We start from the raw sequence: 15615 nt of genomic DNA on the forward strand, positions 1-15615 counted from the left end.
ACAAAAAAAAAGAAATACAGCACAAAATGTCTCGAATCAAGACTATCATGATACGATATACAGTATTAATGAATTGAATGGAAAAAAAATAATAATTTTTTCAAGGTTCAAGGTTCAAGGTTCATTTATTTTCCACAGTATCAAATCAATAAATAAATGAAATATAAAATGAAATAATTACATAACAGAAAAGAATTACAAATAATACAACAATAGTGATATTTTAGGGACACTGCAGAGGGACCCATTGAGAAGCAGAGCTTTTAAGCATGGGCCCCAGACAGGCATGTTCATTGAGCTGAGCCCAATCCAAGAGAAGGGAATTAACTTACAATGAACACTTTTGAATGGTCAGTCACACGAGGCTCAATGAGCATGCTGTATTTAAAGTAATTACATGTACGTAGAAAAGCAACATACCTAAACACAATACACATTGAGACGTAAACATCGGACAAACAAACAATACAGATCATTTAAACTAGTCAGGTCAGCAAAGAGCAATACAATCATGGATATTCTACAATCTACATGTAACTACATTTACATATTATATCTACTGGCATGAATTAATGATAAGTTTGAATTAAGTTTGATTTAAATAGTCGTTTAAAAGTGGAGAGATTGGTAGAAGCTTGTAGTTGTTTAGAGAACGAATGTTCTTGTCTCTCCAACCAAATTCGTAATGTTGATATTCATGCAGTTGAAGGATTGTACAAATAAAGACTCCAAGAATGGAGTCATTAACAGCACTGTGAATCCTATCAATGTATTTGTTTAGCACTGCAGAAAATTCAGTATAACCATGGAGGAATTCCATGGTATAACTGGTGATTGGCAGTGGTCATTCTACAAAAATGGAAAAGCCTTGGAGCCATGCATGCCCCAATATAGCACAGGTCAGCTTTTGGATGAGAATGTCACCCAAAAGTTACTGGCATGCCATTCATCTAAATTCATGCCATTCATCCAAAATAGCGTCTTCTGGAATTCAGATAAGAAACGCTTTATGAAAGGGCAACCGGCTGTAACAAAGACTACGAATACCATTGAGGTCATTTTATTGATTGAAGGTCAATTTATGCAGTGCATGCATTGAATGCCTGCCTGCGTATAATGCAACGCGGGAACGCAACCTGCAGTTAATTGCGCTTGCATGCATAACCCACGATAGCTCTATGGCATGGCACAATAATGGCTGCCGCTATGCACTGTCACACTGTGTACCACACTGTCACCATAGCGTTTGTTAGACGCAAGTGCCTCATGTATTTTCCCATTGCTAGTATTAAAAAAACCCATCGATTTCATCATTGAAAGTGTACCTATATTTATATCAAATACACAAGGGAAACCTGTAATGTATAGGGCTAAGTGCAAGTGTAAAAAGACCTTTTCAAGAAAATTTGGTCGCCTTTATTGTGAAAAATCAGACACGAATTCCAATCTCTTTTTTGAAAATGTGGTGGCTCTGAAAAGAGCCGGGTTGTTTTTTGAAGGTTGTTAAAGACTTCTAAGCTCTCTCGCCACGGATGCGACGGGCTAGCTGGATGTCCTTGGGCATGATGGTGACCCTCTTGGCGTGGATGGCGCACAAGTTGGTGTCCTCGAAGAGGCCGACGAGGTAGGCTTCGCTCGCCTCCTGCAAGGCGCCGATTGCCGCGCTCTGGAAGCGCAGCTCGGTCTTGAAGTCCTGGGCGATCTCACGGACCAGACGCTGGAAGGGCAGCTTGCGGATCAGCAGCTCGGTGCTCTTCTGGTAGCGACGGATCTCACGAAGAGCCACGGTACCGGGCCTGTAACGATGAGGCTTCTTGACTCCGCCGGTGGATGGGGCGCTCTTGCGGGCAGCCTTGGTGGCCAGCTGCTTACGGGGAGCCTTTCCTCCGGTAGATTTGCGGGCAGTTTGCTTGGTACGAGCCATATTTTCTGTCAGTACTTCTCAAATGAAATAACGATGGCGAATGAAATCGATGACGAAATGTGCATGCAATTAACGACGGCGTCGCTTAGTAGAGTTGTCGGTTACCCGCTGTATGCACAATACTTTCACATGGAAAAGCCGCTTGCAAGGGTACCAGTGATTCATTATGCCCTGCGCGTCATCTCTTTGTCTGATTGCTGGACGCTGATTCGCTGGCAGGTCTGAAGCGCACGCTGCTATTGGTCAGCCTCGTAATAGCCAACCGTTGCTGATTGGTTAAATAAATAATTGCCAGGTGGCGCGTAATGAAGGACGATTAAAGATGCGTGAACGGTTTGAATACATTCTGGCGCTGAGTTCTGAAAAAAATAGTTTTATTTTGCTACGGTTACTTCTCGGATTCTATTGATTTTGGATTCCTAAATTTGATCTGGAAACGGTCAACACGGGGGGGGGGGGGAGAAAAAGAGGCGCGAAGTGATATTGCTGTTAATTTAATGGGTTGGGGCGGGGGGGGGGGGGCAAATGTCCCTGCCCACCCTCGAAAAATGATAAATCGAGAATATGCTGGAACAGTACAGGGATTTCGGGGGGATGTGCTTTGCCCCCCTCTAAAAACAAGTCCTGGCGACGCCCATGATTATAGATGCTTTATTGTAAAATAAACAACGCGTGCAAACAAGACTATTTATCGGCAAACAAGACTATTTATCAATCTGTGTTGATATTTTCATCAAGCTCCATTCCTTGTCAAGTTTAAAAATCCCAGTGGCGACCGCCGCTGGTACGGTTCTCTTAAAGCCAAGTACATGTAAAAGAAAATAGTTTCTCTACCCCGCCGGCTTCCTTTTTCCCCGCCCTAATCTGTTTTGTTTTTTTAAATCATACATTTGCAATATATTTTGTGGTTTTATTTGTTTCCAGTAAAAAAAATAGCCATGCATTCGAGTTAAAAATCTGGTGGAAAGGGTGACGCTCCTTTGGACACAAAAGTATCAGCAAAAGAGTTGAGAAAATGGAAGATTTATCCGCCACTGGGAAAAAAGTCGACCATCTTGGAAAAAAAGCCGCTTTCCTTTTTTTCAAAAGCCCTGACGAGAAAATATTTTATTTTACTCGGCTTAAACTATCGTTTTTAAATGAAAAGAAAAATTACACTCTGACAGCGCTATTCGACAAATTCGATATTGACCTATGAAATTAAAAAAAATGTTTTTCCGTACAGGAAAAGTAAAAAAAGAAAGTCCCCGGATTCGAAAAAAAATATGTTTAAAAATATGTGGCTCATTCTATTTCATAAAAATAACATAGGGATAAAGTATATATTATTGACTATAGTAACTGTGAACATTTCACGTAATTTGCATACTCTAATCCCAAGTTACGTCTGTTTTAATACAAATTTAAGATCACAAAATCGAGCTATCCACCACTGATCATTTAACGTCCTACGAATTGATGACTACATGTATATATCCACGTTTTCCCACCTCCATGAATGAACAAAAATCTTGCAAAGGAAAACAGACAAAAATCGCCATCAATAGTTCGTGGAAAAAAGTTGACTTGATCCTCATATTCAAAACGCTATTTACAAAAAAAAATTGTAAACATATTTTTGTCAGTAAGATTTGAGGCTTTGCATGGTGGACACACTAAATAATGTTTGCGGAAACACCATGTGTGAATAATTTCTCATCTAAGAGAATGGTTCTGAAAAGAACCAGAGGTATAAACTCGACGTTCCGGTCAGTATGCTCTGACCGTCTTCAGGAGAGTGCCTAAACTCTAAGAAAGTAAACAGCAAAAGCGAAATTGGTGAAGTGTGAAGTTGCATCCTGTGTGGATGCCAAGTAGGAACCCAGAGCAGGCTTGGTGAACCCAATGAAGTGGAACAGTAGGGTTGCAGTCTCAGTAAAAAGGAAGGACCTATAGGCCTAGGGTACAGGAGACCCATCAGTCTAAGGTATAGCTGAGGACCTAGGGTATAGGAGACCCATCAGTACAGTCTGGAGTAGTGGGGGCCAGATGTCGTTGAGGTGAAACCCGATTATTTATATATTTTTGTCAGTCTTGACTCAACCGATTAAAATCTCTTTTTTTAATTGTATGCTGTGTAATCTGTTTTTCTCACTGAAATCAGTAGCCTCCAATGACATTTCATGAACAGCTATAGGTTATTTTAGTAAAACATGCATAACCTCTGATAGATCGATTTCAATAATTCTTATTTTTCAGATGAGTTGAATAACATGCTCTTATAAGACAACTATAATTGCTTTCAAGGGCGGATCCGGGGGGCCAAAGGGGGCCATACCCGCCCCCCCCCCTTTTTTTTTTTTGTTAATTGCGTCGCAAAAAAGGCAGGCAATGAGTACACCACCATCTTTTCCTCAAAAAATATTGGTTAAAGTGGTCAGAAATTTCCTCAGATCGCACCACAGAGCATCTATCTAGAATCCAAAAATTTTCGGGGCCCTTAAGCTGGCCACGAACCCCATGCCGTAATTTGTTTTGACCCACTTTTTGGGGCCAGAATTTGTTTCCCCCCCCCCTAAAATTTTGTTCTGGATCCGCCCTTGATTGTTTTCTAAGACCAAAACCATTAAATCCGGGTCGCTTTCTTTTTGACACACCCTGTACTGCATATTCGAAATTAGTAAATAAATTATTCCATAACTAAACGTTTGGCCGATATGAGTTGATTTCTCATTGTAAAGTTGATAAGTTTTGTGTTGCTAGTGTTGCGGAGTGAAACTCGAAACAGCACGGGCATCTCAAAACTCGACAATAGCAAACTGTTCATTAGAAATGTTAAAATTATGAAATTATCTCCATGTTACAGAAGTGAATAGTCTCATGTCTTTTTTTTAGACTTACATCGAAATTGTCTATTGAATTAAGTAGTCAAGTTATTGAAAAGAAAATGACTATATTAATTACCGGTATAATAGGTGCAATTAAGATTACATTTATCCCAAGAACACGACTTGGACTCATTTTTTTTTAATTATAGGAGAAAAGCTTTTCTTTGCAATTCTCGAAATGACTTAATAAGAATACACATCCTCGCTAGCCACGGTATATTCCTACTCTTTTACGTCGTGATAACCAGTAAATAATTATGTGGACTCTGTTTGCCAGGGTAACATCTTGCGACGCACGAAAGTAAGATTACTGTGGCCGGCAAGGATGATGAATACAATTCTCATTATGATTGTTTCAACATCACTTCGCTATAGAATTTAACCATGATTTACACTGGGAGAATTTCCCACAGTTTTGAATGGTGATCCCAACCAGTTGTCGACAATATCTTACACTCAGATCTCTTCTTGATCTGGCTGATCGGAGCTTGGAAAAGATGTTAGATTGGCTCTTGAGTGACATCATCTACAAACAAAGCAATCATTAAAACAACTGTTTCAATTTCATTTAATTATTTTTCTTCCGAGATAATTTTCTACAATGGCAAGTTTTTCGCTTTAGAGAGTTTGTCGCTTTAATTATTTTTCTTCCGAGATAATTTTCTACAATGGCAAGTTTTTCGCTAAATAGAGACCACAGTGTAGTGCTAAGCCAAAACTATGTAAAGTACTATAACATGTACATTTACATAATGAGTTATATCACGTTTTGTATGGTGGGCTATCGGTAACTTGATGGTGTAGTAAATTTTAAAAAGTCTGCAGACGAGATACACGGGCTATATTGTCCCCATATAGGCCTATGGCACCAAAAGTCTTCTCAACTTAATTTTCCAGTATTGCTCTGTGGTTGAGAACGATACCCGCGGATAAAAATTCCAAACAATGGCCTTGATGCATCCAATTATTGTCTTCGAAAAGCAGTTCTGCAGGACTTTACAAAATTGGTCGTCAGATTTAGATCCAGAAAAGGATATTTAATGAATGTAAATAAATAATACCACGATCAGTGTGTGACCCATGACCCTTGTCCTCATGGATATAAGCCAATTGGCATGTTGTAAGGGAGAGAGGGCGCTGTAGCAATACCGCCGATCCCTGGAGTAATATTATATACATGTTGCTCTAAATGCAAACAGTTTTTTATATAAAAAAAAAAATTGTTTTTTTTCCACTTCTTTAGTTTTTAAAGTGAAATAAAAGTGACAAAGTGTTTCAATAAACGCAATATCTTTTCCGTTTCAGAGTGCCGCAAAGCAGCGCCCTCGTTTGTTACGAGGAGGTTATGGGTTCATGTTGTTTGCTTTTGTGAACAGGATAACTCAAAAAGTTGTGGGCAGATTTTCATGAAATTTTGTCTAGTGGTGGTAGTTGGTACAAGTACGATGGCTCTTACTTCCAAAGACTGAGAGTTCATTCTATCCGAGCATCCGAGTGACAAGTCATTTACACTGACTGAAACTAAAGGAACCAGTCGTTTTAGAGTGATATTCACTCAATAAAAAAAGAATGTTTACTCGAGTTTCCAATTCTTTTTCAGAGTATTTTAATCTAAAATTAGAGTGGTTTTAACTCTTAATCGTCCCGCCTATAGTTCCACTCTTTGGGATTTAGAGAGATATACCTGCAGTCATCCCGCCACATCCCAGCCAGCTGCTAATCTCCTCCTGATCCTCGCTCACCAGGACAGAATCCATGAACTGCACCGCGAAGGGTTTGGCCACCGGCCGGGCGTTCAGGCCTCCCATCCGCACCTCGGTGCAGGCACACGGGTCCGGCTGGGGCACGAACCAGCGGTGACGCGGCTGGTCGTCGGAGTCGGGGTCTGGCTCTCCCAGAACATAACACACCTTGGCTATGTTGGATATTAAAAACAAGCAAAAAAAGAAGAAGAAAAGTTATATTTTGCTTTCAGGGTTTAAAGTTGTCATCCAAGAGTGGTTCGAAGGGGGTTGGTTGGGGTGGCTAACCACGCCCCCCCCCCTTCCGGCAGATCAATCAGGGATATAGTCGAGTCCATCACAAGTCCCTGCAAGTCCATCACAAGTCCTCCAGTCCCAATTCAACTCACAAGCTATTCAAATGAGCTTTGACAAAGGCATTCCTTTGTTATTTTTCATGCACTGTTACGAAAGTAACCTAGAGGGCGTTCTTTGTTATTTTAATTCAGTAACAATGAATTCACAAAATGATTACTCACGCCTATCCACGCAATACAAAACCATTGCCCTCTAAACCCCGCCTTAAAACGCAAAATATAATACTGATATTCAAACCCACACTATAAAGCTCTATGGCTAGACCCGACTCGGGCTTAGTCTTAATTCAGCTCCAGCGTGAAACAAGCGCAACATACAAAGTATTTTCACGAATAGTGGCCTCTGTTTATGCTTAAAAACTTCTCTCTTTTTTCAAGGACATCATATCTTTGAAATCTCGTTGGGAAAAAAAATCTTAAATAAAAAAAACTAACGGGGAAATAAGAAGTAATTTTCCAATTCGAGATCAAATTATTATTTTTTTTATGAGGGGGGAGGGTGCCACACACACACACACACACCGACTTGTTTCACATACCTAGTGTGGACTTTCCTTTCTTTTCGTGTAGTTAAGGAACACCAGTGGAAAAACTCATTTTTCTCAAACTGTGAAAACTCTTACAAACCAATTTTTTTTCAATGATTCCCTTTAGTGTTTCTCTTCATTCTGCTACAGATAAACCTAACCCAAAAATGCCTCTAAACCTGTTTTCCAGAAATGGGGAAACACTGTGTGGACGTGGGCAAGTCCACACTTCGTCGCTGCTACCTACATTATGTGGACGTCTTTTGTTCGGAAGTCCACACTGCGTATGTAAGACAAGTTCACAAAAGCACAAGCATACTTTTATCGGCTACCGTTTGTCCGTTTACCTTTTAATTGAGGATTTGGACTCACCAGAGTTTTCAACAGGCGCCGGGGTCGCTGTTGTGGCCTGAAGGGCTCGTTCGCACATCACCTGCCCATCGCGAGTGCTCTTGCACAGTGCCTTGGTGACGGTATATTGGTCTGTTGGACCTTCCATAAACAGGCAATAACTGACTTGTAGAGAATTGGAGTCATCGAACACAGCCTGAGGCCAATCTGATTGTTCGAAACGAAAGGAAAAAAGGAGGAAAGACCGAATTATGATATTGCAGCGACGAAGCTGTTGGGGAGGGGAGGGGGTTGTTTCACCTCAAAAATGAAACAAAGTAAAGACAAAGATATGAAAGGAAACCGTCCATAGAAGCTTTAGTCAATTACATTGTGTGTTTATATAAGTAAATTTAATTAACAGTAGCATTGTTGTGGCCAGAAAACATTGACCCTTTTTTTTAATTCATAGTTCAGTTACTCCGAACAGGGATTAATTTCCGTAGAAAAAAAAATTGGTACACGGCATTGTTGAACTTGAACTAAGTTGCTCTTCCCTTGCTGTTGTCGATGTTCATCCCGACTTTTTTAAGCAATACGAAAGTCAAATCGAACGTCGCCATCCACCCGTGTTTCTGTTATGGAATAAATATTTTTCCAAAATTTGCTCTAGAGGCGCTAAAGCAGCCCACTTTTTTCTGAGAGTGCACATGCTCGATATAAAGAATAAAAGAATTTTTATTTCGTTTGACTAAGACACAAACAGTGGAAAGCCTTCAGGACAAAAATGACATTATTTTGTTGAAGAGCAAAAGTATAAATGTGTATGTTTTATATTATCGAAAAACACAACTGTTTTGCAATTTGGGGCTTCTGCAATCCTCTGGGGAAAAAAGGTTTTCATTTTGCATTTTGCGCCTGCAATACACAAATGAACAAGCCTTGCGAGTGAGGCCGCAAATAATTCTTTTTTTTTCTTAAAGTAATCGTTTAAAACTAAACGTGTGTATAGGAGCGCTAAAAGTGGACATCCGCATTTTCCCATTTCTGCTTTTGGAATTTTAGGTTTATAGAAATAGCAACCCTCAATTGGAATATAGAAATAGCAACCCTTAAAAAAACCTAAATTTTCTGCTAGCAGAAATTTGGATTTTACTTTGACGAATAGGCCTATCTCGGCACCTCAAAAGTGGACAACTAAAAATCTCAAATTCTTCTCCCTATTTCTGCTTGCAGAGATTTACATTTTAGAAGTCACAACACCCATTTCTCAAAATGTCAATTTTCTGATGGCGGAAATTTGGATTTTACTTTGACGACTTTTCTTGACGCCCCAATTACAGTGCATGGACAACTAAAAATCCGTAAATTCTGTTACTAAATATTCGGGTTGAACATTGTAGAAACCAAAATCACTTTTTTTTATGATGTCTCATTTTCAAACGGTGAACAATATATATATTGCTATATGAGAAATAGCATAAAGAGAGCAAATCTTTTTTTAAGGGAGAACTCGAAAATAGTGCAGTGAGTACATCTTTAAACAAAGGGGTAGAAGAATGAATGTACTTACCCCAGAACCCGGAGAAATTACCGGGCCTATTGTAGAAAACACTGTCGTCTGCGGGGCACTGGTAGCGTGTCTCGGCGCCAAGCAGCGACGCACAGCCGAGCCAGGTACCGGCCATCAGCCCGACCGACTGGGCCAGGGCGACCAGATTGTTGTACTCTTCCCCGGTGTTCACAACCACAAGGTCCCCGCCGAACGCCAGGCACTTTTGTCTCGCCGCCTGCCAAGACAGCTCCGTACCATTGGCCGAATTTACGTTGTAACAGCGTTCCTTGAGCAGAGCCCAGTTGTCTGGGCATTCCTCTGTGGGTGGGTTGTATACACAAAGTGGCGTAATATGGGGAGGGGGTGCATTGGGGGGATCAGATTAGGTACCCCTCTCCCCGGGTCCAGAAAATGAGGCCCTTACAACCACACCTATAAAGGGACAGATCCCATGGTGGAGGCTGAGATGCCTACCTAGCCCCCCCCCCCCCCCGGTCAAGGTGAATAATTTCATTAATTGAAAATCCAAAAGTTCCCTGAATAACACCATCCCTCAGGATTGCAAATGTTTGGCTCATTTCCTCAGGCCTTTCATCTTGTTATGTGTTGACTGCAACACGTACCTCACACCGCCTCCCCCCTCCCTCCCCTCCCCACCTTGTGAATTGGTTGTGGTTTTTTTTTTTTTTTATTATTTCTTCATCCCAGCCATCGTTTGGGAAATCCTGCAACGTTTTGAGGAGAAACATTGGGCGACTAGTGCTCCATTGGCTCGATTTTTGAGAACCAAAATATCATACCCAGACATTTATTCCCGCGATAATTACATGAAAAACGCATTTTTTGCAAAGTGTACTTGTGTGAACGTTTACATTATACTTGTGAAAGACCTTTTCTAACTGTAATCATTTCGTTACAACCGCATGTTTTCAGAGGCAATTTGGTGCATTCCTGACGAAAGTGTCCCGTTAAAGCGCACTACCGTTATTTCGTTTTACCGTTTTGCATTTCCTCAAAATAAAAACAGTAAACAAACCATTGACCGTTTTGTCGTTTTACAGTTTTGTAAAACGGTCAAACGGTATTAAGATAAATACGGTTTCTCTGTTTTATAAGTTTGATAAAATTCATTACAGCATAACGATCAATGATTTTTGTTTTACAGTTTTACACAAATAACTTTGAAAAACAGCAAAACAGTCAGTATTGAATACAGACTGTTTTTTTTATTTCAGTGTCACGGTGAGTAGTCCGTGGTGCATTTTGTGGTGCTGGGCAAGGGGGATGGAGGGGGACCATGCTTTACATGAAAAAGTGTTACCTCGGCATAATGCGTGATGTGATTCCTGGCGTGACCCTGACCCCCTTCTCACGCGATTCAGTTGGTGGGGCTTAAGAGTTGCAAGAAAAAATGGCGCTGGAAAACTTCAAGGGAGGACATTACTTTTTACAATGGATACAGGATGGTAATACGTTTGAAGAAGTTGCAGATATTTGAAGGAAATTGGGGTTCGGCGCGGCTCTCCAATAGCCACATCGAAAACTATGTCGTGAGAGGGTAATTTGGGTCCCAGGCAATGACTCGATCCCATGAGGACACATTAACATTCCTAGGTGCATTGCTTAATTGCCGAACCTAAATAAAAAAATGGTCGACAGGACTATTGACCGTTTTTCATTGTCATGTTCTTGTAAAACAACACTCTGAAATGAAGCAACTAACCGTTTATCGCTTTCAACAATCAAGAAAAACAACAAAAAGGTCATTGTTTTTGTGACCTAATACCGTTTGACCGTTTTACAAAACTGTAAAACGAAAAAACGGTCAACGGTGCGTTTACTGTTTTTGTTTTTGAGGAAATCCAAAACGGTAAAACGAAATAACGGTATGTCCCGGGATTCAATCCCTTGGAGCGCTTAGTAATTTGAAAATGGCGCGTTAATTCGTTCATTGCAAAATATTGGAAAATAGTCTTTTACGCGTTACAACACAGATAAAATAAGGTTTTAATATAACGAAGAACAATTATATCTTTTCCACATTCTAAATAATGTACAGAAAATTGGGTGCTGAGAGTAGTTTTCAAAGTAATAATTTTCAAGAAACCGTTTTGGGGATTAATATTTTTCAAGAGAATATTTGTTTTTCCATTGTCTGAAAAATGTATTTAACTTTTTTTTTGGGGGGGGGAATCAAATTATGTTGAAGAGAAGCACTTTTACAAATTTATGAAGGTTGTGTTTTCGAAAATGATGAAGACCTTCGCACTAAACTTCTTTAACTCAAGGTCACATTATTTCTTTAAATAAAACGATAAAAAATTTATTAAATGAAAAAAAAGTTGATAGAAACAATTATTTTTGTTTATTATGTAGGCCTACTTTTTCGAAAATCTTCGGGAAAACTGTAAACATTCTCTTTTTTTTTTTTATTGTGGTCGCGAATTATTTTATTTTGTTAGGAACTAGCGTTAATTGAACTTACCCCCTGTGGGCGTGGCCTGTCCCTGCCCCTTTACGATGTGAGCACACAAGAGCCACGATAAAACGCAAGCACACTTCCACATGACTGCGAACTCCTGATAAAAAAAATACCTTTATGTTAACATTGTTAAAGTCTTGACAATGAGAGTAATCACAATGCCACGAGTCCAAGTCACCGATTTGTAGGGTTTTACGGGATAATAAAGATAATGCAAAAACTGCAGTGTTAAATTTACACCATTGGTATCTATATAGGACCAATTGGTGTTAAATTTTACTGATGTTGTCCTATATAGATACCGAATGGTGTTAAATTAACACCACAGTTTTTGCAGTTATGGGGCTGTCCCAAATATACCGAATATGCGATCATCAACCGAATAATTCGAATAGCTTTTGGCTGGTTTGAATAGGCCCTACACGCACGACTGTCATGTTATTTTTAATCGTAAAGATGCTGCGTTTTCTTGTCAGATGCCACTGTTTTTTGTCGTTGGTGGTTCGTTGTTCCCATCCTTTTAGCAGGTTAAAGCTCGGACTCCGTGTAAAATACTTAGTGAAAAGCACTCCGGCCGCACTCAAATTTTTTAACCGGTGCGATTTGCGCGCAACTTTTTTACCGGCACGGCACGCAGTTGCAGTTGCCGTGTGTAAAACTTGATCAGAGAGTTTCGAATAATCAACTATTCGGTGAAACCCAGTTCCGAATAATCGAATACTAAATTTTTCGAAAATGGACAGCCCTGGTTTGGTGTATCGATCGGCACTTCCCGAGATACCCGATAACGTATATTTTATATCCAAAGTGTGGACCAAAGAAATCGATTATCAGTCTAGTTGGTTTTTCCGACGCTCCACTTCCTCGTCGATCAACACTGAAATACCCAATAATTATATGCACAGGTTTAGCGAGTAATAAACGAGAAGGGAGTTTAGATAGTTTGTCAAAAGTTTGTTTTATTTTAAAGGAAAAAAGTACTTTATTCCGATTTATGACGTCCGATCTGCATCCCTCCAAAAAAAAAAAGAATTTCATTTTGCGCACAAAAAAAATGAACCCGCGCGCCCTGCGAGAGCTAGATTATTGTCTGGCAGCCACTAACTCGATTTTTGTGAAGAAATGTTAACATTCAGTGAATTTTTTCCTTGGATGTCACAAGTCTCATTCAAAAGTGAATAACTTGAATACTTCTATAGGAAAATAGAAATTGAGAAAAAAAAACATACATTGTATATTTTCGAGGTAAAAATCGCAAGTAACACGGGGAACGCATCTTTAAACTTAATTGTGCAGGTGCATATAACAGAATTTAACTGGTTTTCATTGGATTAACAAGGAAGCTTTTTTTTTTCATTTCAATGAGAAATCCTAAAGAAAATAATCATTTTGTGAAAAACTTACAACTTACCAATTTGCAGCGGGATTTAGCGGGATGAATTGTGTTGAGTCTGGTCAAAATGTCAGTAGAGTATCAATTGATCGGCACCTTACACACGCCGTTTGGAGCGCCTGTAAGTATGGACCATCTGCGGCCTCGCTCGGCTGGAACTGGGGTCTTTTTCTGTGTGTTGTCAATTTCAAGAAGCTTGAGTACAACAAAAACATCATTATGGTTTTAAGTAGCCCTTGATGTCGATAATAGTCTTGAGTACTTGCAGCTCCGACTCGTTATTTACGTTGAATTGCAGACAACATTATACCAACGACGTATGTAACGACCCTCACAAAGGCCATGTAGACTCAAAAGGGAAAAGAAGTTGAGAAATAATTCATGAACAAATTTGTATTTTTGTGGACTTTTAAAAAACCCAAAGTAACCCAAGTATTGTGGTAAATAACAGGCGACACGCGCCCCATTCATGGGCGGATGTAGCTTTCAGGAAACGGGGAGGGGGTTATGAAGGGGTGAGTGAAGGTATGCCCCCTTTCCCCCCCCCCCCCCCCCATGGGCGTCACGAGGGGGGCAAGCCCCCCCCCCCCCCCCCCCCCCGGAAAGGCAAAAAAGTATAGGAAAAGGAAAAAGAGGTGTGAAGTCATATTTCCTATTAATTTAATACACATTTGGGCATCTGCATGGGTGTCAATGGGGGTGGGGTGGGAAAATGTCCCCCACCCACCCTCGAAAAAATGATAAATTGAGAATATGCTAGAGAAGCAAAAAGATGTTTTGGAAAAAAATGTGCTCCCCCCCCCCACAAACAAATCCTAGCGACGCCCATGCCCCCCCCCCCCGCAAACATTTTGGAATACGATGTTTTCTCCTGCATTCTTAGGCAATTTGAGAATAAATTAGGATCTTTTAGTATTCAATTTATTATTTTGGCCAGATCTGCCATATCTGTTATTCCTTTGAATGCAAAATGTGTACTTGATCGAGGCGTCATTTTCAAGAAGTGTTTTATTGGGATAACATGTAGTTCTAATTTTTAAAAAAAATGCTGTGTTTGAGTCTCTAGTGGGGGGGGCGTTCCCAGCGTCACCTCCCCTCGTTATGCTAATAGTTAATATATTGTACATTGTTAAGTCACTCTTTTGCTTTCTTGTGGTGATGAAAGTCATTGTCACGTGACACGCAATTGTAAGTGTCACGTGGTTTTGTATGCATGCTGCATGAATTTCGCCGACCTCGCGAGATCTTGTAGTCATGTTTTTCTAAACTTTTCCCGAAAAAATAAATGTATAAGGCAATTCAGAAATAAATTAAAATATTTGTCTTTTTTGCTTAATATCCTCCCTTAAAATTCCGCTATTTTGGGGGAAAGGCTTAAAAGTTGACGGGATCCATTATCGATTATTTAAGAGACAAAATGGCTTCTGGAAATGACTTTTTTTTGTCATGAATATTTCATAAATCGAATTAAGGTAAGATTCTGTTGGCGTGCTTCTTGGCGCCAACCTCAATTTGACAGACATGAATGCATGAACCATTAGGTAAAGTGCACTGCACAGGAAATCAGCAAGTGGTATTGGCCTCTTCTATAGCAGTATGCGTATTTTACGATATGAATTATTCATATTACGTCATATGGAGTTTAAGCGTTTAGACTTCATACAAGGCTGACTTTGTCACGGTTCATTACGTTTGAAATGGAAGCTATATCGGAGGGGATGGATGAATACATTTGTAGCATAGACTAAAGAATTTTCCCAGGGGGAGGTTGAATTACAAGAATGTTTGCAAGGACATGTGATGATGAATTTTGGAAAACAGCAAGACTAGAATTAAAGAAGTTTTAATTTTAAAATTTCAGACTCAGAAAAGTCCAAGATCCTTACCTTTTTGTTCATTGTTTCCTTAGCTTTCTTTTTGTTTTAATTGGATGTACACGATACTGCATCTACATGCCATTCACTAAGGCCAAAAAAAAAGGCTCCGGTTTCTGGTATGCGCGCGCGTCGCCGTAGCCATGCGCGTCGGCAAAATGAAAAAGGTTTTTTTTCAATGAAAGATGACGTCTCAAAACCGCCAAACTCACTGGTTTGACTGGAATCCTGCTGCTGCGCAATTTTAACGTGTTTTTAGATTGGGTTATGGTCGAGAATAAGCTTTATGTGGCCTCTCTGGACTCCCATATATTTGCACTAAGTTTAGTCAGGCACCATTTGCAGTCATCAGCCGACATTTGAAGCAAAAAAATCAGGTAAAAAAAAAAAAAAGCCGCGTCGCCGCACCACTTTTTGACAAGCTCCATACCAGAAACCGGAGACTTTTTTGGGGGGCCTAAAAAGAGCATGGCTGAATTCTTGTTGGTTTTCTTTCTTTCCTTCTTTCTTTCTTTCTTTTTCCATGCATGGGAAAATTCATAGAATATAATTTTAGTATTCTAGT

The 15615-nt window shown here is 39.9% G+C and overlaps 2 protein-coding genes across 2 annotated transcripts; both read right to left on the reverse strand.

The window, feature by feature from the left end:
• Positions 1-308: 308 nt before the first annotated feature.
• Positions 309-1976, reverse strand: LOC119738573 (histone H3.3A). Its single transcript, XM_038213479.1, has one exon. It carries the CDS (start codon positions 1922-1924, stop codon positions 1514-1516), a length of 411 nt encoding a protein of 136 aa, XP_038069407.1. The 5' UTR covers positions 1925-1976; the 3' UTR covers positions 309-1513.
• Positions 1977-4503: 2527 nt separating this feature from the next.
• LOC119737101 lies at positions 4504-9621 on the reverse strand. Its single transcript, XM_038211195.1, has 4 exons — positions 9320-9621; positions 7789-7974; positions 6476-6706; positions 4504-5317 (listed from the first exon to the last, which is right to left on the reverse strand). Exons 1-4 carry the CDS (start codon positions 9432-9434, stop codon positions 5292-5294), a joined length of 558 nt encoding a protein of 185 aa, XP_038067123.1. The 5' UTR covers positions 9435-9621; the 3' UTR covers positions 4504-5291.
• Positions 9622-15615: the final 5994 nt, after the last annotated feature.

Source organism: Patiria miniata, unplaced genomic scaffold (genome assembly GCF_015706575.1).
Source record: "Patiria miniata isolate m_02_andy unplaced genomic scaffold, ASM1570657v1 HiC_scaffold_3, whole genome shotgun sequence".
NCBI lineage: Eukaryota > Metazoa > Echinodermata > Asteroidea > Valvatida > Asterinidae > Patiria > Patiria miniata.

What these genes read in the sequence shown, in the direction of transcription:
- LOC119738573 (XM_038213479.1), bottom strand. Translation starts at nt 1,924, where the DNA reads ATGGCTCGTACCAAGCAAACTGCCCGCAAATCTACCGGAGGAAAGGCT.
- LOC119737101 (XM_038211195.1), bottom strand. Translation starts at nt 9,434, where the DNA reads ATGGCCGGTACCTGGCTCGGCTGTGCGTCGCTGCTTGGCGCCGAGACA. An exon ending in GGCGCCTGTTGAAAACTCTG is followed by an intron (nt 6,707 to 7,788) that starts GTGAGTCCAAAT and finishes TATCCAACATAG; the next exon opens with CCAAGGTGTGTTATGTTCTG. An exon ending in ATGTGGCGGGATGACTGCAG is followed by an intron (nt 5,318 to 6,475) that starts GTATATCTCTCT and finishes CTTTGTTTGTAG; the next exon opens with ATGATGTCACTCAAGAGCCA.